Source organism: Diachasma alloeum, unplaced genomic scaffold (assembly GCF_001412515.2).
Source record: "Diachasma alloeum isolate Michigan unplaced genomic scaffold, Dall2.0 Dall_scaffold_01056, whole genome shotgun sequence".
Classification (NCBI taxonomy): Eukaryota; Metazoa; Arthropoda; class Insecta; order Hymenoptera; family Braconidae; genus Diachasma; species Diachasma alloeum.
The window spans coordinates 46031-72902 of NW_021681167.1; the positions used below are offsets into that span (position 1 = coordinate 46031).

The window sequence follows — 26872 nt, forward strand, 5'->3', positions numbered from 1 at the left end:
CAGTACACGTTTTACCCCCTCCGCTCACACACGTCAGAGCCGCGTTATTCCGATCGGTGCGATGGTGGGTCCCTAAATATATTAGTGATGGAGGGAGCCAATATTTTTGACCCCCAAATTTTAGTATCGCAGCCGAGGGACCAGTGGTTACTTCAAAACCGCTCGGGGTTTAACCGCGGACACACGTCGGAGCCGCGCTATTCCGATCGGTGTGGTGGTAGGTCCTTTACTCACAAGCGGTGGTGGGGGAAAAATTTTTGACCCCCAAATTTCAATTTCGAGGCCGAGGGACCAGCGGTTCTCCCGAAACCGCTCGGGGTTGGGATACGCGCCCGGGTGACGCACCCGCAGCCACGCTGTACCCCACCGCTCACACACGTCGGAGCCGTGCTACTCTGACAGGTGTGGTGGTGGGGACATATCGACTTTAGGTGGGGGGCGCCAAAGTAGTTCCCATACTACTCCGTTTCTATGTCTGACTCTTACGAGGTAGGAACCTTTCAAGATATGACCCGTGCGACATTTAACCCGGATGGGGTATGCCCCTGTCGATATTTGATCCTCGCAATGATATTTGCGAGGTATGGCCCTCGTGACGTTTGACCCTCGCAAGGTATAACGCTCGTACAATTCAGTCACGAGGGTTACTGCACTGATAGTCGAGTAAGGGGTTTTCTACCAGTTATTTACTGTTTTCACCATTTCGAGGTAATTTACCAGTATTTTACTATGTATACCGAGGAAAACCCCGATTTTTAGTGAATGACCCAACCCTGCTAGGGACTATTGGTCCAAGAGATAAAATGCTGAGTCTACACTAAGAAAAAAATTTTTTTGCTAAATATTCATTCACTTGAGAGAACCTTATTTTTTCTTAAAAATCATATTTCTTCAATCGAATCATTCCCGGGCGCGCCTGATTAGGTTTCAACTGTGACATTTATGTTGCTGTAGAGGATAACTATGTTCCACATGACCTCGCATGAACTCCTCCGATGTTTATTTATTTTTCCTCAATTTATGATTTTCTAGAGGGAAGAATAATCTCAAATATTAATTATTCCCTGAATTCCGAGCTTTCACGAAAGTATTCGCGCAATTTTTCAACTAATTATTAAATTGAAAACAAGGCATTATTAATTTTCGCAACATTCGAAATATTTACGCACGTAATTATTGCATCGCTACTTACAAAACAAGTAGTTTTCTCGCCTGTTGGAATTTTGTAGAATTTCTCCGACATTCTCAATCGCTCCAGTTATAACTCCAATTTCTCCTTACCTAAGGGAGTTTCGGCCGACTCTCCTATCTCGTAGGAGAAAATACACACTAATTACTTATTAATACTTATTAATACTAATTGAGTTTTAAGTGGTCACCACTGTGTTCGTAACAGAGGTGCCATACGGTCCAAAGTGATGAAACTTGGCCGAATTTGCGTTGTCTAGGTCTGGGTTGGAGCGTTTTCATCTGCTCCAATTGTCTCAGCCAATTGGAGAGCGCTGACGTGTCACTTCATATTTCTCCAGGTTAATCAGATATATAAATGTCAAGGTGATTGGCGATTTTCATTGACCTCCACCGCTTTCATGGTCATCTCAATTGTTAGTTCCCCTGGATTTCCTATTCAGGCCGCTCATTGGTTCTTCGGTGATTTCCACGCCACAGGTGGTCGGAAGAATAATTTATTAATATTCCTATGGTACTAGGTCAATGATTCAGTGACCCTAGCTACCGACTCTTCTTGTTCATTCGGGGTTTGTTGTTATTGTGATGTTATTTTTGCTTGAGATGATGAATATAACTTCTTGGGGGAAGTTTCCCAGGGGAGCCCTCCAATCATTATTCTGGTGACTACTATTTTGCTCCAGGTGAATTCACTATACCTGGCGCCTATACCTCCTTTGGGATAATTTTCCCTGATGTGTTGTTCAACCGTGGCAACCTAACCCTCAACTGTCACCTTTATATCCAGTGTGAGTTATCCCAGTACCTTTCGTTTACATTTATCCGGGTATGTTCACCTGTTCGATGTCTTTCAGATAATATTTTGCTTCTCGGGCGTCTTCGGCTATTTTCCTTCAAGTGTACCTCTCAAGATACTTCATGACACGAAAAAGTCCCCCACCGGAGAGGATGTTCTTCCTTCGGATTGTTGGACGTTCTTCTCACATTGTGGGTTGATTTCGGCTCGCTCTCAACGGTTTTGTGGTGTACAATTTTATTTAATAAGTAATTAATAGGCGGGAGGAAGGTAAGAGTTCTCATCACATCAGTCCTTTGGTTATTATCGAGTTAATTTCTTTTGTTAATAAATCTCAGGGTTTATTTTACTAGTTTCCATGACGTTTGTAGTGTTGTATTTCAAAATAATTCCAGGGAATCAATCCGTCCGTTCGGAACCACAAAAATCGGCATTGTTCCATTTAGTACATATTCTCCTTCCTCCTCATGTATCATTCATCAGGTGGGCCACTGCATCACGTCCTCTCCAAGACTGTCCAGGAGCTGGCGCCCTCTAGGGGATATGAATACCCACGAAGCCCTCACAGAGACCCCGAAGCTGTTCTGAAAGCCCTCGAATACGATGGTTTCCTCAGCAGAAGTGCAATGGCACCGAATTTAATTCAAAATGAGATAACCGAAATTAAAAAAACAAAAACCTCTTTCATGACTCTTGTGATCGGTTGATGACTTCCCGTCTGGTGATTCACAACAACGAATCCACATGCGGAACGGTCGGTAATAAAGAATAACATTTGTGACGAATTTATCACGTCACAATAGACATGATCACGAAACTTTTTATTTTTACGTGTAAGACTCTTCAAGGTAATTCTTTTGCAAAATTAGAAGATATGAAAACAGAACGGTTATAATGCCTTCACTCCGTTGCAACATGATTGCTATTTTCAGAAAATTTAGGACTGTTCATTCAAAAAATGTGTGCTTCAATTTTTATTTCAGGGAAAATCGTACACTTGGACCATTCTATCACATATCTTAGATAAATCCGCCCTCGAAATTTTCGATAAAATTTCATCTGTTGCCTCGACTGCCAAAAATCGCGCGAGTCAATCAATAACCTTCCGCCAGAGTGAATGATTTTGGCAGAAATCTTTGATCGAATGTAACGTCCTTGAAAATGTTTAGAAAAAATATTCGAAAAATAATTTTTGATGGTAAATTTTCGATTTTTTGAACAATCGGATTATTTTTCTATTTCACCTCAACTTTATGGTAAAGATAAAAAAAGGTGTTAGAGATTGAGGCCAATATTGGGGTGAAATTAAAGACACGGGGAGTACAAAAACACTGGTGATGTACTTTATTTGTGGCGCAAGCCACGCGTCTTGATTTTAGAGATACACGAAGTGCTGAATGTCTCAATATCAATTTGATAATAGTCTTTACACTCTACTAGAGACACTCTCGATATTAAACTTGATGATTGACTCATAATAATTGACAGTTAACTCGGAATTAATTGATAATTGACCGAAATAGAGATGCTACACAGAGCTCTGGATTTAATATAACACTCGGTGATGTACTCGGTATTCGGTTTCTTTGATACTGTACTCTATGGGTGACTCTCTGACTAACCGATGTATACTCTTTCGGGAATAGATTGATACTACTGAAATTTCATATTTGGCGATTTGCTTCGTGATTTGGCCGTGGACCCGAAGTGTCCCGAAGTCGGTCGAGATTTTCCGTTGAGCCTGGTAACTTCAAATAATGACTTATTTGCTGCGTTCTAAACAGAAAGTTTCAAACACAGATTTGGAGCTGTTCGTCATTTTTATCTCCTAATCTGATCATTTTCCAAATAATTCAGAAAATTTCCGACTAAAATGATATTTTAAAATTTATCGCTGATGTACCACAAAGCCGAAGAGAAAATAAATAAGTGGACAATGGCATTTTTTTTAGAAATGAATATAGTAATTGTTGCTAATAAATTAGCACTTTGTTTCCGAATGGTTTCTCTTTATTTGCAATATTATTTTACTATTTTCTTCTTCTATTTTTTCCTGTCATAGTATTATCATCAATTGAAATGTTAGCAAAATTTTGCATATTATTTCGTTGTGTAAAATAATTCTACATTCAAACCTCGTCATGACTGGAATTCGTCTTCAGTACGGGTTTAATCACAGTTCAATTAATGTTTAATCAGTGTACAGTCGTCCACTAAAGTACGTGACCAGAATACATAGGACGCTAGTTGAGGCTCTTTACGAACTTTAGTGGACGAAGGTTTATTCAGGATTTAGTCACGGTTCAATCCAGATTCTGTCAAAAGTTAGCCGGGGCCATAAATCAATAGGAATAAGTAATCAATATAATAGACTGGTAGGCGAGTTTAATAGAGATCCAGATTTGGATATAAAAAGCTCATAACGATATTGTATAAGAGGATAAGCAATGATGCTGTTCTTACCATTTTTCAAATTGATTAAGAAGGCATTCAAATATATTTTTGAAGCCCTGAAATAATTGATATTGTCGATGATTTTTTCAGTAATGATCAAAAAATCAATTTTGTCTTTCAAATCGCATAGACAATGGGCTGTAACTTAACAACGTATTGTGTGACTCCTATCATATTCTGATAGAATCCAGAGGGTATTGTGATTGATTTTTTGAGCCATGACTAATTCCATATTGATAACAGTTTTTTGAGTGATCGTCGAAAAATCGATTCGAATCGTCGAATCGGAAAAGCAATAAAAATGAAAATCTCAAATAACGACGGCGCCGATTATAGTCCATTCTGTGTAATGAACATTCCTTAGTAGATAAGTGTAAGAAATTCTAAACTCATAAAGTTTATATAATTAGTAATAAAAAATTTGATACAGAAAAGTCCAAATATGCAAAAACCAAAGGAACCCACTGCAGCTAGTTTTATTTTTTGTGAATTATGGTTTGCACCAATTTTTATAATAGATCAAATGAGCTTAATGTTCAAAACTAAACAATTAATAACGTGATACTGAAGTATTGTAATATTAAACTATGTTATTGACATATTTGATAGGTTGTGAGGTGTATAAAAGATAGGAGAAGACAACATCGGCATAGATTACCAAATTCAAGTTTGAAAAAAATACCGACGCATAAGTATACAAAAGGTGATCCTTATGAAACCTGTGCGATTTGTCTCGATGATTATACTGAAGGTGAAAAACTGCGTGTGTTACCTTGCGCCCATGGTAAGTTTTCAAAATATATTTAAAGACGGTTGAACGTTGATTATTTTGCATCTTGTGTATCATCTGGCGGAAATTCATTCCATTTCAATATATCTGTGTTTTTAGCTTATCACACGAAATGCATTGACCCTTGGCTGACAAAAAACAAACGTGTTTGCCCGGTCTGCAAACGCAAAGTTTTTGCTGCTGATGAGACGGTTGTGACGGATAGCGGGAGTGATTCGGATGGTGATGACTCAACGCCACTCATCAGAGATGGACTTCAAGGTACCTTCCTTATCTTCAAATACATTATCAAGCAACTTTGCTCGTGTGTGTTATGACAAAATAGTATATTTTCATAGGAGTGAGATGGAATTTTTAAGAATGCGAAGTTGTACGAACTGAAAATTATCGTGTCACATGTGTCGAATAATATTTTTTGACAGTGGTGTTACGTTTAATGAGTGGCTGATTTGTGCCTTTTTCGGTTACGAGTAAGCGAAAAGACCTTCGTTTACTTTTCGTTCACGCGTAAACGAAACAACACTTTTCGGCACGAGGTGAACCTAGCAGCAGTATCAAAAAATATTGTTCGTCACAAGGTTGAAAAAAACTTTTTAAGCTCATATGATTGCAGTCCTAAAAAAGCGAAAGTTTTTTCCGGCTCAATGACGAAATATATTATTTATCCCGTAAAACGAAAACGAGACGGGTAATATAAAAGCTTTCTAATGATGTAACTATTTCTGTCATGGAATTGCTATGAAAAAAGATACCCCGATAGCGACGGATTCATAATCATATTTTTTTCACTGCTGCAACGTTTACCTCTTGGTGGAATGTACCTTTTCGTTTACTTGTAAACGCAAAAAGATGAGTTTCGGAACTTGTTGAGGATAACATCTCTGACAAAAAATATAATTCGGACAAATGGGCGACGAGATTTTTCACTTTGTGCAATTGGGAGCCCTCCGCTTCATGTCGGGCCGTCAACCTCTCACTCGTAAAAAACCCGTTGCATTTGTATATAAATATATAATATTTCGTGATTTTTACTATCTCCAAGTATTGGTTGTGTGTTACTGAGGTGGCAGCGCTGATCCAACCGAACCTTAGCCGAAGACCATTTCATTCTGATGAAAAATGGCAACTTCCGGTATAGTTTCGGACAGTTTTGTGCAAAATGCACATGGAAAATCATAATTTAATAAAGAAACAATTCAAAATCACAGAATAGTCCAAGGAACCATCAGAAAGAAGAATTGGGCATTTTATTATTGATTTCAACAATTGACATCGGTTTTTCAATATGGATAAAAAATAAAAGGTGGATTAAAAAGGTGTTATGGTTTGAGAAAAGTGACACGCGTCAAAAAAATTCTAGCTCAGAATTACTATTTTATTGCATTCCCTAAGCTTTGTCTAGATTTTTGTCGAATGGAATCACTTGAGAGGGTTGAAATTCACAGATCCTGACTTGAAAACTAATGGGAAAATTCATTTGAATCTTGGAGCAAGCTTGTATTCCTATATCATTTTAGAAAACATACGAAGAGGATCCATTGACACTCTTATGGTGCAAGAGACGATCTTTGGTTGGGTAGTCTCTGGGCCTCAGACCCCTTCTCTTGTGGAAGAACACGCGTCGCGTTCATCATTGCATCATCAGGGAACCCTTGGACGATTTGCACTGAATATTCTGGGAATTGGAGGAGCTCTCAAACTCCGCAGATCAGAAGTGTAAAAACCTTTTCAAGGACACTCATTCACGCGAGGAGACTGGACGATATGTCGTTCACCTCCCCCTGAAGGATCAATTGCCTCTGGACATTGGTGAGTCGTACGGCAACGTGAGGAAATGTTTGGAGAGATAACGAAAAGGATTTCTCTCCTCTCCTCTTATAAAGATATTTTCCCGGGTTGTTCGCCCAGGAAAAATCAAAATTACTTTTTAGCCTTCTTTCTCGCTCATATATTGGGCGCCAGCCAAAACTTTACGGAAGGTTCGACGAGAACCGGCCTTTGAGGCAATCTCGTCTACTCAGAGGACTTTTGTGGCTGGACAATGGATTGCCCAGCTAACATCAGCGTGACACGGTAGAGTGGGCAAGGTCCACCAGGAGTATTCCTATCACTTCGTCACGAGCCTCTATTTCAGGCCGTTTGTTAGGCCTCGCGGCCTAATTAACCTAGTGAATTTACTTCACGTCTGTTCTGGACGATCTTTTGACTTCTCCAGCATGCTTTCTCCTCCCCAGTATTTCTACTCGGGAGAGTTTCAGAATCATTTGCGAATCAACGGGGATTACTCAGAGCCTGGGGCTTCGAGAGGCTGATCCGACCAAAGTGGAACTACGTTACCCACCTTACGACCACCTCGATCACCACTTACCGCTTCGGTCATCGCGAGTCACCATTCCCAGTTATTGAAACTGTCGGCGCATGGTCGGACTGACAGGAGGACTACGCAACTCCAGGCCCACGGGCTCATACGCCTGCCCTTCGTCCTAGCTGGGTCCTAATAACGCCGGTCACTACAAAGTCGTCACTTCGAATACCGAAATAATACCTTTTTCCAATTGCGATGAATGCTTCTACATTCGCTACCGTCAGTTATACACCTGGCCACACTGGGCAACGCCCTCTGTCCCTGGCCATATTTCAAGCCAACACCACAAATTACTCGGGAGAAATCCTTCCAACCCCTCCGCTTGAGCGTTCGCATTTGACTAAGTTAGAATCTCACTAAGGCCTTCCCTCCTGGATATTTCGGTGACGATAGGTTATTCCGTTATCCTATCCCCACCAATTAATCTGACAGGGTCACGGAGGTATCAGTCCTTTCACCTGGCTACGTTGGTCTCTTGTCTACACCGACACAGTTTTTAGAGTCGTCCAGTTGGAACCCCTGTATGTCGGGCCACTTTCTCCGAAAGACAGCTGGGCGAGTTCTAAAATAGCGAAAGTCTAGCAACGTCCTCTAGACTTTCAGGGGTCGCGGTTCTACCCACAACCGCTATGCCTTCAGCCTTTCATCGGTCTGTGGCTCTTCTCATCTAGTCGCGGGTCTTTCCGCCGCCTGTCGATGTCTCTACTTGTCTCTCTTGTCATGATTTCAAGAGTGCAAATCTCTATTTGGGGGATTTCAACCCGTAACGAGAAAATCTCGTTACACACCTCCCTCCTTAAGAAAGGTTTCGACCCGAAACCTATACCTTTCAAGTCAAATTCTCCAGGAGTAAATGCTCTTCACTTCCCGACTCTTCAGTCGAGGGGTTCTCCAAAGCCTCCCTATAGGGTTTCATGTCCACTATAGCGGTGTCTTTGGTATTATGACCCGTTATATCAGAAACTTGATAAAAGTTTCTGGAGTGTTTCTTGGCTACTACGAAAGATCCATTGAACGGTTTGTTCTAGGACGCTGAACGATGCTTTGCAGCATTCGACAGCTCGTGGTTGCGAACTAGGACTAGTTTGCCGACCTCGAATTCACCTTTCCTTTGGCGCACGATATAAGTTCGTACCTGTCGATCATTAGCTTCGACTAGTGAATGTCTAAAGGCCAGTCTCAGAGTGTCATACCACTTCATGCGCTCGATCCAGGCCTCACTCGGAGTTTCTTCAACTTCGACATCTGCTTTCAGCTTCCGTTGCAGCGAATTCACTGGCTCGGGCTCTCGTCCGAGGTTTACAAAAGCCAGTGTTGCTGTCAGTAAACTGAGTTGAGCTGTATGATACGCAAATCGAAATGCATCCAAGTGACAGTCCCAATCACGGTGATCCTGTTCTACGTACGATCGTATCATCGCTTTCAGCGAACGATTCACTCTTTCAGCGGGATTCGCTTGCGAGTGATATGACGGCGTTGTTCGATGCTTCATGTTGGTTGAAGCAGCCAAATCGTTCAAGTCCTCATTTACGAACTCGATGTCATTATCGGTCAGCACTTCTCTTGGACCTCCCCATCGATAGATGATGGTTTCTTCCAATGCTTTCCGTATCGCCGCACCTGTTGCTTTTTGCAACGGTCGCACTTCTATACACTTCGTGAAGAAGTCTTGGATAACTAAGATATATTGGTGTCCTGCTTTGCTGCGCGTAAAGGGACCCGTAATATCCGCCGATATGCTCGAGCATGGTTTCTCGAGTGCGCGAGATCCCATCTGGCCTATCGGAGGCTGTTGTTGCACTTTGCAGCGCTAACATTCGTGACACGAACTTATGTACGTCATCACGTCCTCAAACATTGCAGGCCAATAATACTGATTGGCCAAGCGTTGGCAAGTGTTATCAACAAATTGGTGTCCTGCCTGCGGTAGATCGTGGCACTCTTGTATTGCGGCGCGTCTCATCTCTCGAGGGAGAATCAACTTCCACTCGTTTAAATCCTAGGTGTCTACCGAAGCGAATGTATTCGGCTTAAGGCGGTAAAACAGCTCTTCAGTGACCTTCCACGTGAGATATTTCTCCAGAACTCGTTCTACTTCTCAACAGCGGCGGACGTACCATTTGTCTTCGGTATCCACGGCCATTGTGAATAGATCAGTCGTTCCTTCCGGTGCACGTGACAAAGCCTCAGGTACGTGGTGAAGGACGCCCTTCCGGTGTATGATTTTGTAATCACACTCTCACCACCGGAGGTTCCATCTCCCTAGCCTTCCAGCCGGGTCTTTCATATTATGAAGCCACCTCAAGGTCCGTTATCGCTGTGACTTCCTCGCCTCCCTTCGCACACACTGACTTGGACTATGCAAAACCCATAAACGTTCGCACATCTTCAGGACGCGAACACAAATCCCACAAGAGCTATATCTTGTTCTTCGTATGTATGGTGACTCGCGCAATTCACTTGGAATTCGTGTCCGACTATTCCACCCCAACCTACTTGGCTGCATTTAATAGATTTGTTTCGCGTTGTCGACTACCATCTGATCTCTACAGCGACAATTGTATCACTTTTCAAGGCGCTCACAGCGAACTGAGGGAAGTGATGTGTTATGTCCCAGATTATTGTGTTAATATTACGGAATAATGCAATTATGAAGAAATTAGGAGTCAGCATCATATTACAACACGAGACCGTTTTGTAATGCGAATACAAAGACGAATCGAGGCAAGTGTGCCACGGTTTTTGAATAAAAATCGAGAACACACTGGACTCGAGAGCTCATTACCAATGTAGTTCATTATTGAGTACATTTCAATGTATTTTATTCTTTTCTATCGAAGTAAACAGTTACTCTTTAGAGTGAAATTAATAAACTGTAGTATCTTAAATTGCTGAGGGTGAGTCCATATTACTCGATCATTCTACGATACATTATATTTTGGTGGCAGCGCGTGTGTTCTTCATATAACGGGGCCCTGATCAACCGCAGTTGGAGACAACAATTGAGAGAATAGTTTAAGATTTTCAACACTTCAAAGACAACCTGTTTCTCGATTTGGAAGCATCGCGTTTTTCTGGGATGCCGGAATAGTAGCAGCCAACTTTTCTGAGAGGAAAGAGGCAAAATCCAGCTGGGATTGTTTTTTCCTGGTTTTGAGGAAATCAAATAGTTTTCAGGACTATTTGAGAGGCGGTACGTGACCAAGACTGACAGGGCAGGCATGTTTTTCTTTGCCTTATGGGATCAGAGAATCGAAGTGTTCTAGACGAATTCGATTCTTCGGAGGAATTGGCCCGAGTTGTCCAGTTCCCTAGCCGAAGGGGATGGTCCACGACGTTCCCGCAGTATGGATCACCTTGCGGCGGATATTCCACAATAGCTACTAGGGTAGCAGGAACAAGAAGTGCAGCAAGGGCTACACAGTCAAGGCATTGCGCTTGTGCAACCAGCACCAGCACCTTCACAACAGCAGCAGCAGCAGTCACAACAGCAGCAGCAACGGTGGTAGCAAGAGCAACAGCATCGTAGGCAGCAATTCTCACCTGAGATAACTAGCAGGATGTGGAGAGAAGAGTATAGCACGCCAATGTCTACTCCAATCTCAGTGCCCGGGGGTTCAGTACTCCTAGGAACTTTGACTCCACCATTGCGAGGACGGGGAACAATGCCAGAACCAGATGTTTCGGGGATCCGGAATGCGGACACTTAAGACGTTGTCTGAGGAAATGGAACAGCATGTCGTAGAGGACATGTTGAAAATATTCAAAAAGTGCGCAGAACTGGTTGCGGGAAGAAGCCGAGAAGCGGGGACAATTGGAGAATGAGTTGCAGAAGGCTTCCAGAGGGAAATATCATAATCGTGATGCACCTAATCCATCCAATAATGACCCCAATCCTAGTTGTGAGCAACTCTACAATCGGTTCCTTCATATAATGGTGAAAGTGCTGATGAATTAATACCTTTTTTTAGGGTCGTGCGAAGGCGTGAAGGATTTATTGCAACGTGAGCTGCATTCAATACTACTTAAAACAATCCTGAAAAATAAATTAACTAGCAAAACATATGTACAGATGAAGCATACAACAGTCGAGAATTTTGACGAACTGAAGGTGGAATTAGATGTCTTATTCGGCAAAACGAAATTGCTCGTTGAATTGCATGTAAACTTCAATAATTTGCAGCAACAAAATAATGACGACGTCAGTAAATTCACAGCCAGAGCTGAACGAGTAACTCTTGATTTAATCGAGAGCATAGAAAACTTGCTAGCCGATGATCTGGACGAAAAAGAGAAAATTGGAGCTAGAAAAGCCTTGGTAAGCTTGGCGAAGGCTAACTTTCAGCAGGGTTTGCCCGGGCAGATTCCAATTTTAGTCCGAGCAAACAACTACAAAACATTGCATGAAGCCTGTATTGGAGCAGTTGAACTGGAGAAAACTAGACCAGGATTCCATGGGTCCTCAAAAAGCTCTGTGAGTTCTGAAAGAGGGTGCAGTAGTTCCAGGCATTCTCAGGGGAAGTCGTCAATCAACGGGGCGACAATCCCTGGGGACAGGGTGTTTTTTGCTTGTGGTCAAGTAGGGCATTACGCGAGGGAATGCAAAATGCAGCGAAAATCGACTCTACCTGTTCCAGATCGACGCAGTATCAACGCATATGGAGTAGTGTGCAAATTTTGCCACAATCCAAGGCATGAGATTCCCTTATGTTATAGATTGAAGAAACAATGTTGAATTCCTGACAATGCAGAACTGCAGGTGCAGGTGAAGGAGAAAAATGACCCACAAAATAGGTCAACAACAATGCTGACGGTACCGCAAAGAAGTATCATGACAAAAACAAGAGTTCATTGAACGGGGACGCATTGCCGATGGGGGGAATCCAAATTGCGATGATGCAAATTTCTAAGGTTGCGGGTCACGAATCAGTTGGAGACTACCGTTGTGGGTGATTCCATTCTCAGAAGGCGTAAAATCACATCTGCTGAGCCAGCGAAGACTAAGAATCATCTGATTTCATCGGCGAATGAGCTCAAGCAGCCCACCATGTTCCTAGCAGACTCTGGAGCGGTCATATCCATGATAAAAACTGGAGAATTAAAGGAGGATGTGAAGGTCTAGCCCGTGGGGAGGATATTGCGAGGACTTTTGCACCAAGATGTCGGGACACATGGGAACGTGGAAATTTATCTGAGCATTGACAAGGAAGAATTGGGCCACGCGTTTCACGTTGTGTCTGATGAATTTTCATGTTTCCGAGAAATTCTTGGAGAAGATTTCTTCCAATCCAGGGATCGATTCACATCGGTACAGCCTGGAGGAAGTGTCACCGTAAATGGAACATGTTTACAACTTTTCCGACCCGAAAAACCAATCATGGTGAAGGCTAGAACAGAGATTTTAGCTTGGGCTACACCTTCAAGCACGAAGAATGGGATCGTGCATAAAAGACAATTGCAACCTGGCGTTTTTCTGGGCGAATGCCTCACGAAACCACGCGACGGTCGAGTAGTCGTATGCATCATGAACACTACTGCGGTTGACATATTATTGAACGTGTCGGTTGTGAAACTTGAGTTGTCTACAGCCGAGGAAATAATACTGAACCATATGAAAGGCAGAAATAAATCTAAAAACGATCGAATAAAATTACTTCACGAAAATCTGAGGATTTTTCACCTCAATCAAAAAGAGTGAGTCGTCTGGAAATACTGGAGGAGTACAACAACATTGTACTTCCAGGGGATCCTCCAGTAGTCACTAACCATTTGTAGTACACCATTCCTATTTTTCCGGGGGCACAACCTGTGAATGTCTGACCACCTCAATTGCCACAGTCTCAGAGGGAGAAGGGGGATCATTAAGTGAAGGAGACGCTGAATAACGGGGTGGTACGTCCAAGTAACAGTCAGTGGAGTACACCGCTACTCGTTGTTCCAGAGAAACCTGATGCCTCAGGGAAAATCAAATTGCGAGTGGTCGCTGACTTTCGTAAACTGGATGACGTTACAATTGGTGACTCATACCCACTACGGAATATCGGCGATATACTGAATCAGTTGGGGAATACAAAATATTTCACTTGATTAATAATATTTTGATTATTAACTTCCCGACCCGAAGAAAGGAAGTTATTCTAATGACCCCGAAAATCGAATTTGGAATTTCCATGATTTCTCCACATTTCTCGGCCTCTCGAATCATCCTGCAACGTTTTAGCAGACTCGCGCCACAAGTACTCCCCTTCTGCGGAAAAAGAAAAGAAAGCAAAATAAAGCTAAAAGAAAATCAATAATATCGATTTGTCGAGAACAGCTGATGTCGTTTAGCGAATCTGACGCGCTTTTGAATTGATGACGTCGATGAGCCGGTGTTAGATGGGCGCTAAGATGACGAACGTCGAGAAGTTCCCGGTTGCGGTGACTCCGGTGAAGATGGTGCAGTCAGTGTCGTATTGCTGTCGTGGGAATCGTCGTTCGCTTCGTCATTGTTGTGCTCGTCGTCTGGGAGCGAGAAAACGGGTTTGAGACGGTCGATGGAGACTACGGTATTTTCGCCTCTAATTCGAATGACGAAATGTTTCTCGTGCCTCAATATTACTTGGTGTGGCCCCTCGTATGGGGACGTGAAGGCGTGATGGGGAGCGTCGCGACGAACGAGGACGTGTGAGCAGTTTGCGAGCTCCTTAAAGACGAAAATCTTCCTCTGGCCATGACAGGCAACGGGTTGAAGAGCGAGATCGGCGAAGTGATTTCTCAGACGATCGGCGATATTGATAGGCGCCAGCCCGCGTGGTGGAGAGGGAGCAAGAAATTCCCCCGGTAGTCGGAGCGGTTCATCGAAGACGAGGTCGGCAGGAGTTGCGCCGAGGTTTTCTTTCCAGGCGGCGCGAATTCCGAGAAGGACGATAGGCAGCGTGTCCACCCATGAATCGCTTTCATGACAGCGAATGGTATCCTTCAGATGACGATGCAGACGTTCCACCATTCCATTTGACTGAGGATGGAACGTGGTGGTGTGAATATGTCTGCTACCGAGAAGACGAGCGAGAACGTTGAACAGCTGGCTCTCAAACTGTGTCCCCTGGTCGGTTGTAATTCGAAGCGGCACTCCGTAGCGGCAGATCCATCCAGAAAAGAGCGTTCGGGCGACACACTCGGCTCCAGTGTTCTCGATGGGGAACGCTTCTGGGAACCTGGTGAAACGGTCTATGATCGTCAGGCAGTTGCGATACCCTCTGGATGGAACGTACGGTCCGATGATGTCCACGTGTATGTGCTCGAAGCGCTGCGTGGGTCCTGGAAAATCTTGAATAGGCAATGAGACATGACGAGATACCTTATTTCGTTGGCAAGCGATGCACGCGCGGGCCCATAGACGGCAGTCTCGGTTGATGTCGGGTCAGACGTAGCACTGCGTTACCAGCTTCGTTGAGGCTCGTGCCCCAGGATGGCTAACGTTATGGAGAACGTCGAAAATTCTTCTTCTCAACGGCACAGGAACGAAAGGGCTAATCATATCGCCAGACACGTCGCAATAGATAGGCGTGACGCAGTCTGGAACATTGACAGGTCGTAGGGCGAGAGCGTCGTGATGTTGACCCTGGAGACGTTGCTGGAGCTCCTTGTCAGCGGCTTGAGCTTCGGCAAGCTCATTCGTAGAGACGGCAACAGAGATTGCCTCGATACGAGAAAGCGCATCGGCGACAACGTTGTCCTTGCCGGCCACGTACTGGATGTCGGTCGAAAACTGGCCGATAAAATCCAGGCGGTGGAACTGCCACGGCGTGGCTCTGTTGGGATCCTGGGCGAAGGCGTGAAGCAACGGCTTATGATCTGTGAAGATCGTGACGTGCCTCACCTCGAAAATGTAGCGAAACTTTCGCACGGCAGCGTAGATGACGTGGAGCTCTCAATCGTAAGGGCAGTGTTTCCTCAGCGCAGGTTGTAGTTTCTGGCTGAAAAATGCCAGTGGTTCCCAGTGCTGTCTTCGTCGTTGCTGCAGGACTGCACCGATGGCGTATTCGGAAGCATCGGTGAAGATGGCCCACGGGAGTATCGTGTCCGGGTAGACCAAGAACGTTGCTTTTCGCAGCTCCTTCTTGCAGGCGGAGAAAGCGGTATCGCCCTCAGATGTCTAGGCGACGGGGTGAGAGCCTTTGACATTAGCACATTGAGTGTATTCATGGAGAGGAACCTGAAATCTTGCAGTATCTTTAAGAAATTTGCGATAAAAATTGATCATATCTAGGAACTCACGCAATTTACGAATGGATGTTGGCCGAGGAAAATTGATGATCGCCTCTACCTTCGACGGGAACGGTAAGATACCCTGCGCCGAGATACGATGGCCGAGGAAGTCTACCCCCAGTTGACCGAAACGACACTTGGCGGTGTTAATTACAATACCGTATCTCGAGAACCGTTCAAAGAGCGTGTGGAGGTATCTGCGATGTTCCTCGATGTCCTTGGAAGCGATGAGGATGTCATCGATATGCGAAATCGTCCAAGCCTCGTGTGACCTCGTCGATAAACCGTTGAAATGTTTGTGCGACATTTCGAAGCCCGAACGTCATGAACGGGAATTCGAAAAGGCCAAATGGTGTGATGATAGCTGTTTTGTTTACATCGTCGATGGCCACAGGTATTTGATTAAAGATGCGTACGAGGTGGATCGTCGAGAAGATTGTTTTCCCAGTGAGATTAGCAGTGAAGTCCTCTAGAACGCGAACGGGATATCGATCCGGAATTGTTCGTGCGTTCAATTGTCTATAATCTCCACAAGGTGGCCATTCGCCTGACTTTTTCGGTACTAAGTGGAGCGGAGATGACCAGGGACTCTTCGAACGTTGAGTGATTCTCAGTTGCATCATTTTGTCGAACTCCGCCTTGGCCATTTTCAGTTTGACGGGGGCGAGGCGTCGTGATTTGCTGGATACTGGAGGTATATTCCTTCGGGTTTCGTTAAATTGGGAAACTTACCGAGGAGATCTGACCATGAAGGATCGACAGGCGTAACCTTACTTTCCAAGACGATGCTGGATAGCGACACTTTGCATGAGGTCGTTAATCCAGTTGTTGAGTCGATAAAGCAGCCGTTCTTCAGGTCAGGTGAAATGCCGAAATGCGCCAAAAAATCGGCACCGATAATTGGTTTGGTTGTGTCCGCCACTACGAAGCGCCATCTGAAATCCCTCCGGAGGCCGAGGTTGAGCGATAGAGTTATGCAGCCGTACGTGTTGATTGTCGAGCCGTTGGCTGCAATAAGCGTATAGTTAACTCGTTTCTTTGCTCCAGCCGCCGTTAACGATCCGCCGGGGCGTTTCCCTACCACGAGCAAGGTGCTTTGCAACGTCTAGCCCTGTCGTGGTATCTTCGATGATACCGGCACTGGTTGTTGTCGGGTGCTGGCGAGGTTGCTTGAGAACGAGATCGAGAGCGAGAACGTGTGACGCTTTGCCCTTTTAGGGCCGATGCCAGCTTGCAGATTGTGGCTTCGAGACGAGAAAAGCGTGTCTCGAGGGCTGAGGACGTTGGCTCCTCGACGTTATTGATGTGGGCTACCGGCAATGCGATCTCGTGCAGTTTGTCGGCGAGTGTTGCAAGCCTGTCGAGAGCCATGTCCGCTTGTGACGCCAGGATGGACTGCGTCGTCATCGGCAGTCGGCTGAGCCACTTGGTGCATAAAATGTTGTCAGGAACCGTGTCGTCGAGACTCCTGAGATGACACAGGAATTGCGAGGGCTTCCTGTCACCCAATACCTATCGGTCGTCCTGGGAGAGCGTGAGGCGTTCGACGAGCGCCTCCTTGAGACGTGTGTACGGTGTCTCGGCAGGCACATTTAGGAGCATATCCTACACCTCAGCAGCGGTCTTGGGATCGAGATGAGACGAGGCATAGTAATACCTCGTTACTCCATCGTTAATCCCGGATAGATGAAACTGTCCCTCGAGCTGGGCGAATCATAACGCTGGACGTTCGGCATTGAAGGCGGGACATCGTATCGAAACGCGTTGGAGCGGGGCTCCATTGTCAGCTTCGGGCATCTCGACACTATCAGGCATTTTATTTCGTGAAAAACAACACTAGAGAAAGTATGAAAAATATTCAGTGCAGCACAGCGTCCTTGGGTACTCAGCAATGCACCGAAATTCACGAAAAGAACTCGAATGGTGCGCGTGAACGATACAACACACGAGCGTACGCGGAACACAAACCACTTACAAAGTGCACGATCGAAATGCACTCGAATTTCGCGGAACAGTCGTGGCGTTAACGTGATATAATTAATAATCAAAGAAAACGCGACAAAACTATTCACTTTAATCACGTTGGGGTCACCAGTTGTGGCGGCTTGGTGCGGGTATCAAGAATAAAAACTCGGTGTTGACAAGAACTGTATATTTAAAGGCAAGTGTTTACATGCGTACTCAAAAGTAGACTGACTTCATCCGCCGAGGCGCGTACGAGATTATATACCTTCGTTTATCGAAGGTTCGAGAATTGTCCTGTAATTTCGTGGGGGACAAGCNCTGGCGAGGTTGCTTGAGAACGAGATCGAGAGCGAGAACGTGTGACGCTTTGCCCTTTTAGGGCCGATGCCAGCTTGCAGATTGTGGCTTCGAGACGAGAAAAGCGTGTCTCGAGGGCTGAGGACGTTGGCTCCTCGACGTTATTGATGTGGGCTACCGGCAATGCGATCTCGTGCAGTTTGTCGGCGAGTGTTGCAAGCCTGTCGAGAGCCATGTCCGCTTGTGACGCCAGGATGGACTGCGTCGTCATCGGCAGTCGGCTGAGCCACTTGGTGCATAAAATGTTGTCAGGAACCGTGTCGTCGAGACTCCTGAGATGACACAGGAATTGCGAGGGCTTCCTGTCACCCAATACCTATCGGTCGTCCTGGGAGAGCGTGAGGCGTTCGACGAGCGCCTCCTTGAGACGTGTGTACGGTGTCTCGGCAGGCACATTTAGGAGCATATCCTACACCTCAGCAGCGGTCTTGGGATCGAGATGAGACGAGGCATAGTAATACCTCGTTACTCCATCGTTAATCCCGGATAGATGAAACTGTCCCTCGAGCTGGGCGAATCATAACGCTGGACGTTCGGCATTGAAGGCGGGACATCGTATCGAAACGCGTTGGAGCGGGGCTCCATTGTCAGCTTCGGGCATCTCGACACTATCAGGCATTTTATTTCGTGAAAAACAACACTAGAGAAAGTATGAAAAATATTCAGTGCAGCACAGCGTCCTTGGGTACTCAGCAATGCACCGAAATTCACGAAAAGAACTCGAATGGTGCGCGTGAACGATACAACACACGAGCGTACGCGGAACACAAACCACTTACAAAGTGCACGATCGAAATGCACTCGAATTTCGCGGAACAGTCGTGGCGTTAACGTGATATAATTAATAATCAAAGAAAACGCGACAAAACTATTCACTTTAATCACGTTGGGGTCACCAGTTGTGGCGGCTTGGTGCGGGTATCAAGAATAAAAACTCGGTGTTGACAAGAACTGTATATTTAAAGGCAAGTGTTTACATGCGTACTCAAAAGTAGACTGACTTCATCCGCCGAGGCGCGTACGAGATTATATACCTTCGTTTATCGAAGGTTCGAGAATTGTCCTGTAATTTCGTGGGGGACAAGCACAGAATGATGTTTGTCTCGAATTCCGACGTTTGGAATATTCGAGACGCTATAAAATAAATTCGAGAAATTAATATATTGTGGCTCGCGCCACATTTTTTTTCTTCAAAATACTTTTTTNTGACGCCAGGATGGACTGCGTCGTCATCGGCAGTCGGCTGAGCCACTTGGTGCATAAAATGTTGTCAGGAACCGTGTCGTCGAGACTCCTGAGATGACACAGGAATTGCGAGGGCTTCCTGTCACCCAATACCTATCGGTCGTCCTGGGAGAGCGTGAGGCGTTCGACGAGCGCCTCCTTGAGACGTGTGTACGGTGTCTCGGCAGGCACATTTAGGAGCATATCCTACACCTCAGCAGCGGTCTTGGGATCGAGATGAGACGAGGCATAGTAATACCTCGTTACTCCATCGTTAATCCCGGATAGATGAAACTGTCCCTCGAGCTGGGCGAATCATAACGCTGGACGTTCGGCATTGAAGGCGGGACATCGTATCGAAACGCGTTGGAGCGGGGCTCCATTGTCAGCTTCGGGCATCTCGACACTATCAGGCATTTTATTTCGTGAAAAACAACACTAGAGAAAGTATGAAAAATATTCAGTGCAGCACAGCGTCCTTGGGTACTCAGCAATGCACCGAAATTCACGAAAAGAACTCGAATGGTGCGCGTGAACGATACAACACACGAGCGTACGCGGAACACAAACCACTTACAAAGTGCACGATCGAAATGCACTCGAATTTCGCGGAACAGTCGTGGCGTTAACGTGATATAATTAATAATCAAAGAAAACGCGACAAAACTATTCACTTTAATCACGTTGGGGTCACCAGTTGTGGCGGCTTGGTGCGGGTATCAAGAATAAAAACTCGGTGTTGACAAGAACTGTATATTTAAAGGCAAGTGTTTACATGCGTACTCAAAAGTAGACTGACTTCATCCGCCGAGGCGCGTACGAGATTATATACCTTCGTTTATCGAAGGTTCGAGAATTGTCCTGTAATTTCGTGGGGGACAAGCACAGAATGATGTTTGTCTCGAATTCCGACGTTTGGAATATTCGAGACGCTATAAAATAAATTCGAGAAATTAATATATTGTGGCTCGCGCCACATTTTTTTTCTTCAAAATACTTTTTTATGACCCCGAAAATCGAATGTGGAATTTCGATGATTTCTCCACATTTCTCGACCTCCGGAATCATCCTGATACATTTTTGAAGACATGTCTGGATGTGTGTGTGTGTGTGTGTGTGTGTACGTATGTGACCAAAATTGTGTCCAACGATATCTCCTGAACGAATGAAGCGATTGATTTTTTTCTTCCTTGAAGCGATGCGTGTTTATGTAACTTAGAACCCATTAATTTATAAAAACACTTGACTCAGCGGTTTTTTATTGATCCGCATAAAACTTGTAAAAAATGCCAAAAATCGTTAATTTCATAGAAATTTCCCCCCATTTTACCTAAGGTAACGATGGGATTTGAATTAATTTAATTAATTTAATTAATTTTAAAAAAACTTCGAACCGATGAGTATATGAGGATGATTGCCTCAGCAGTTTCTTAGTTATTTGCATAAAACATGTGAAGGAATGACAATCTCTTCAAAATTCATTGCATTCACCTAGAAAAATTCCTTCATTCGCATTTTTTTTCCTCCATGGTAATTCGAATTTGTCCCCAACCACCAAGAATTGGAAATTCAATTTTTTTTTATCCAGAAATTAAGAACTAAAATTCCAACGATTTTTTTTTCGAAATACTTTTTTAACTTGCCGACCCGAAGGGAGGAAGTAATTGTAATGACCTCGAAAATTGAGTGTAGAATTTCGATGATTTCTCCACATTTCTCGACCTCCGGAATCATCCTGATACATTTTTGAAGATATGCCTGGATGTGTATATGTGTGTGTACGTATGTGACCAAAATTTTGTCCAACGATATCTCCTGAACGAATGAAGCGATTGATTGTTTTCTTCCTTCAAACGATGCGTGTTTATGTAACTTAGAACTCGTTAATTTATGAAAAGAATTGACTCAGCGGTTTTTTATTTATCCGCATAAAACTTGTAAAAAAATGCTGAAAAGCGTTAATTTCATAGAAATTCGACCATTTTACCTAAGGTAACGATAGGATTTGAATTAATTTTGTGTAATCGATGCGGCTTCATATAACTTGATTCTCATTGGATTTTGAGCGAAATTGCCTCAGTGGTTGTTGAGTTTTTCAAATAAAACTTTCGAATTTTGCAATTAAAAAAAAAGGGAAAGTTGGAAAATTTTAGAGTGGGTTAACTTCGAAGTTGAAAAATTTTGAAATGGGTCAACTTTGAAGTTGCAAATTTTTAAGTGGATAAGCTTCAGAGTTGAGACAATTTTGAAGTGGGTCAAGTAAAGTGGGTTTAACTCAAACTTGATTGAAGTTTGAGTTAACTAAAATTGCAAATGCGTTCTTTGCGAAATCACCCTAAGGGTAATACCACAATGCATGCAACGTTAAACGCATGCAATAATTATCCAACTGTTTTCCGAATATTTCTGACATTGATTAGCGTTGCGTATAGCGTGCGCTGTATTCACTGTGGCATGACCCCAGCGTTTATTAAATCTGCGAAGAAACTTGTCTTCTATGGGTATTTCCTCGGAGAAATGTGAGAAAAAGATTGAATAAATACATAATAAAAAAATTAATGAAAGAAAAAACAAATGGTCGGGAAGTTATTGGTGCGACCCGTAATGGGTCACACCCAATTCCACCAAATTCCACCAGACTTGTGAACGGCTCCGTATTCGTACTCCTCCAATTTTATTCTTCCCCAATTCCACCAACCCCTATCGGTCATACCCCAAAGAGGGAGCGCGCGAAGCGCGCGACCGGGCCTGATTTTTAATATTTCACCTGGATTTGGCTTCGGGATTCCACCAGATTCCAGTGAAAGAAGAGGACAAATACAAAACGGCTTTTTCAACACCGTTTGGGTATTATGAGTTCAACCGATTACCCTTCGGTGTGAAAGGTGGTCCAGCAACGTTTCAGAGACTGTGATGAACTCAGTTTTGGCTGGACTTCAGGAAATCCGATGCTTTGTGTAGCTCGATGACATCGTGTTTTTCGGGGCAAGCCTGAGGGAACACAGCGGTCATCTACGAGAGGCATTGGACCGTTTGAAGAAGGCGAACCTGAGGTTACCGTCAGATAAATGTAACTTCTTGAAGAAGGAATTTGTTTACTTGGGACATGTGATCACGGAAGATGGAATCAAGGCTGACCCGAGTAAAATTGAAGCTGTGAAGAATTTTCCAGTACCCCGAACCACAAAGACAGTAATGTCTTTCCTAGGATTGGCAGGCTATTACAAAAAATTCATTTAGGACTTTTCGAAAATTGCAAAGCCTTTCACAGAGTTACTAAAGAAAGAATTTACTTAGACTTGGGGAGAGAGGGAAAATATGGCTTTAAGGAAAAACTCACTACAGCTCCAATATTGCAATATCCAGATTTTAAGAAACCGTCTTTATTGACGTCGGATGCCTCGAGTAAAGCACTTGGAGTAGTTCTGTCGCAACGGGACATCGGAAGTGATTTGCCAATCGCTTTTGCAAGCAGAACGATGAACAAAGCTGAAATCAACTACACTACAATGGAGACAGAACTGCTAGCTATCGTGTGGGTATAAAACACTTCAGACTCTATCAAGCACGGCAAGAAATCAGTCACTATGACGGATCATCGGCCCTTGACGTGGAATTTTAACGTCAAGGATCCGGGGTCGCGGCTCATGCACGGAAGAATAAAATTGGAGGAGTACGAATACGGAGCCGTTCATAAGTCGGGGAAATTGAATACAAATGCTGATGCCTTAAGTCGAATCAGTGTTCTAATCTGAGCGCAGCAAGAAAAGGTGGATGCCGAAGATGAAAATAGTGAAACCGAGAGTTTGGGGACTTCTGAAAAGAGAATCACTCCAGAATCAAAGGACATTCCGACCATATTGAGGGAATATCACGATACGCCTTTTGGAGGTCATCCTGGCGTATAACAAATGCACGAAAAAATTAAGCTGAAATGTAAATGGAAAGGAGTGAAGGACGACATCTAGAAGTATGGTGCAAACTGTAAAAAATGGCAGCTGAATTAATTGGGAAAAACGATAAAAGTACCTATGCAGATGGGAGAAGCTCCAGAGACGACATTTGAGCAGTGCGCAATGGACATCGTTGGACCGTTACCAGTAACTGATGATGCGAAATTTAGCAAAGCTATTCCGATTTCCAATCAGGAGGCTAACACTGTGGCGAAATCGTTCGCTGAAAAAATTATCTGCGAACATGAAACGCCGCGGAAACTACTGCCAATCAAGGAAAACATTTTACAAGCGAGATTTTTAACGATGTCTGTCGTCTTCTGAGAATTGAGAAGATCTAAATCACGGCGTACCAACCTCAGACAAATGGTGCACTTGAGAGGTCTCATCGTATACTAGCCGAGTATCTACGCAGCTTCATCGATGGGGACCAGTCCGATTGGGATCGGTGGGTACCATATGTGGCATTTTCCTACAATATAACCCCGCATACCACTACGAAACGGATAGCATTTGAGCTACTATACGGCAGGCGTGCTGATTTACCGACCTCTGTCAAGTAGCCGCCACGACCAACGTAGTCGTACGACGACTACGCACAGGAGCTACGAGAACGACTCCGTGCCTCGCATCAAGTTGCGAGGAAAAGACTGAATGCCTCAAAGGAGACTGCTAAAACGTGGTATGACAAGGACGCTAAGGAGAAGGATTTCCAAGTCGGCGACCAAGTTCTGTTAAAGAATGAAGTTCTGCAACGGGAGAGGTCTAAACAGTTGACGCAGCCTTGGCTCGAACCGTACGAAATTACGGAGAAGAATTGAGATCTCAACTACACTATTCATTCCGGTAAGAAAAACAAAGAAGTTAGAGTGGACCTCAACTGACTGAGAGCATTTATCGGTTTGATCACGTGCATTTCTGTCGATCAGCATTCAGAGCCGTCCAGGGATTTTGAGGAAATCCGAATTCCGACTCAACCTGAGAAAAAGGAATGTAAGAAAGAGGCAGGAAATTATCGATTCCTGAAAATTTTCCTTATGATAATCATGCTGGGAAGCCTAATCCCATTCATGAGGGGGGAGGAACACACTGTTGATAAATTCGTCCATACTCCAGGCTTACATTTTGAATTGATTGGTAGATTGTTTTTAAGCAACCACGTCCGGACCGTAGCAGCGACAACAGATGTGGCTCCCTGGCTGTAAAGAGTAGAGCAACTAGGGAGCCACTATCTGCAGACACAACTTTTGTTCTCTAAAGCTGGGAAATCAAGAGAGAATTTCCGAAGGATTCTGCAAGGGCGAATCAATGAGCATGCAGAACTTAGGAAAACAATTCATAGAATTCTTAGGATTGGACGACCCAAAAGAGATTGTCGAGACTTAATTGATAGATTAGGCTCCGCGGCCGATCGCTATTTGGCGCAATGGACGCCTCGGATGCAAAAGTGTTGACGTTTTGGTTATTTTATTGAAGTGAAACACAGTATCAAAGTAAAATAACGTTTATTCAATATATGTATGCACGCATCTAACACCACTCATATCTCAACAGTTAGACAATCGGAACGTTTGTGACGACGCACATGAGAACAACGTCCCCAGGCCAACAGGCTGCGCATGCGCAAGTACAACAAGAATATGAATATATATAGTACAGGCTGTATAGGTAACAGTAGGAGCAAGACCGGGAGCAGGCGCCATCTATTCCAACACTCCCTCCCGACTGATTCTGAGTCTCCTCATCTTATCTTGTTTCTTTAAGTCTTTTTTTCCCTGGAACATAATTATTATGGATTAGATATTAACATTCATGATTTGATCAACTTGACATTTGTGTAGTTCAAACGCCAGAGGTTTAGTGAGCACATCTGCCAACTGATCTCGAGACCTGATCCAGTTTATTCTTATTAAATTGAGTTTAATACACTCCTTAATATGATGTGCTTTGACATCAATTATTTGCTTCAACTTATTTCCCCCACTCGTCTCAGCACTAAAGATAGCCGCTCTGTTGTCGCACCACAAGATGATCGGCAAAGGAGGAGGAAATATTAGTTTCAAAGAATTATACAGGGTATCCCATAGCATGTGACCAAAGTAAATTGCGTAGAATACCGCAAGATGGCAGTGCAGTCTAAAGTCTAATATACAGTTGAAGTGAAGACTCTCCGCAAATGTCATTCATGCTTCAGTCGCTCGGGAATTGCAGCAGTAAAATGGAAAATTTAATCGTCGAACAAAAATCATTCCTCATCAAATCATATTACCAAAAAGGAGATTCAGCTACTGCAGCTATAAGATCATTTCATTCTAAGTATGGACTGGAGTGTCTGATTTGAGTCTCAAACGGTAAATAAAAGGAAATGGACTAACGAAAAATTTTCGATCAATTATGGGTATTTTTAGAATAATTAAGAAATTTGATCAGTACTGTAACCATGGATGAAGTTGTACGCACAACTGAAGAACATTAAAAAAAAAATCCAAATCATACTCTTCGAAAGGCTTCTCAAACCTTGAAAGTCTCAAAAACTTCACTTCACCGCATCTTGAAATTGTTATTAAACTTCCATCCCTACAAGATTTCTGTATATCAATTTTCAAGTGAGGAGGCGATGGCTTGCCGTGTGCAATTTTTCCAAGAACTTCACAATTTTTTTGAATTTAAGGAAATGAAGGCACTGAATATCATCTTCTCGTACGAAGTACATTTCTCCTTAGGTGGCTTAGTAAATAAACAAAATTTTCGCTTTTGGGGGACTGAGTCACCTCACGTTATTGAAACCAAGTCCTCACACCCGAAAAAAGTCACTGCATGGGCGGCAATTACAATAAAAGGTATTTTCCTTGAATTTATTGAGAGTCTAACAATCAGTGCTGATATTTATTGTGAGTTCTTGAAGAACAGCTTCTTTCCTTGGGCACGAGAAAATCAGTTAGTCACGAATTTCTACTTCATGCAAGATGGTGCCGCCCCACACAGGACTGCTGGAGTATTTGAAATACTTTTTTCCGTTAACGGCACTCGTGTGTTAGGCTTAGGTTACCCTCAGTATGCCCATGGGGGCATTGAATGGCCGCCTTACAGTCCGGACTAAAATCCCTTCGATTTTTGCCTATGGGGTTTTCTGAAGGACAAGTGCTATGAGAAGCATGCGACGACGGTGGGAAAGTGGCATGACGCAATTAGGGATGCTATCCGAGCTGTTGATAAAAGCATAATACAGCACTCTATACCGGTTTCGAACGCACGATAGAGTTCCGTAGTACAAATGATAGCGGACACTTGGAAGGAATTGTATTGTAATTTGCCGAATGTTCTTTGTACAATAAAAAAAAGAACACTTATTTACATTGTACTGTATCTCAGTTATTTGCAATTTAATTTGGTCACATGCTATGGGACACTCTTTACATGGACAACATTTCTTGAGTCGCCTCACTCATAGCAAGCTCACTTCTCTCTCTCTCTCTCTCTCTCTCTCTCTCTCTCTCTCTCTCTCTCTCTCTCTCTCTCTCTGTCTCTCT

General features: G+C 43.8%; 1 protein-coding gene across 1 annotated transcript in view; it reads left to right on the forward strand.

The window, feature by feature from the left end:
* LOC107045696 (E3 ubiquitin-protein ligase RNF13) overlaps window positions 1–26872 on the forward strand; it is a 105934-nt gene that overhangs the window by 26199 nt on the left and 52863 nt on the right. Inside the window, exons 2-3 of the mRNA XM_015268030.2 lie at window positions 5048–5222; window positions 5328–5489. Coding sequence (XP_015123516.1) covers window positions 5048–5222; window positions 5328–5489 — 337 coding nt within the window. The remainder of the gene's footprint in view (window positions 1–5047; window positions 5223–5327; window positions 5490–26872) is intronic.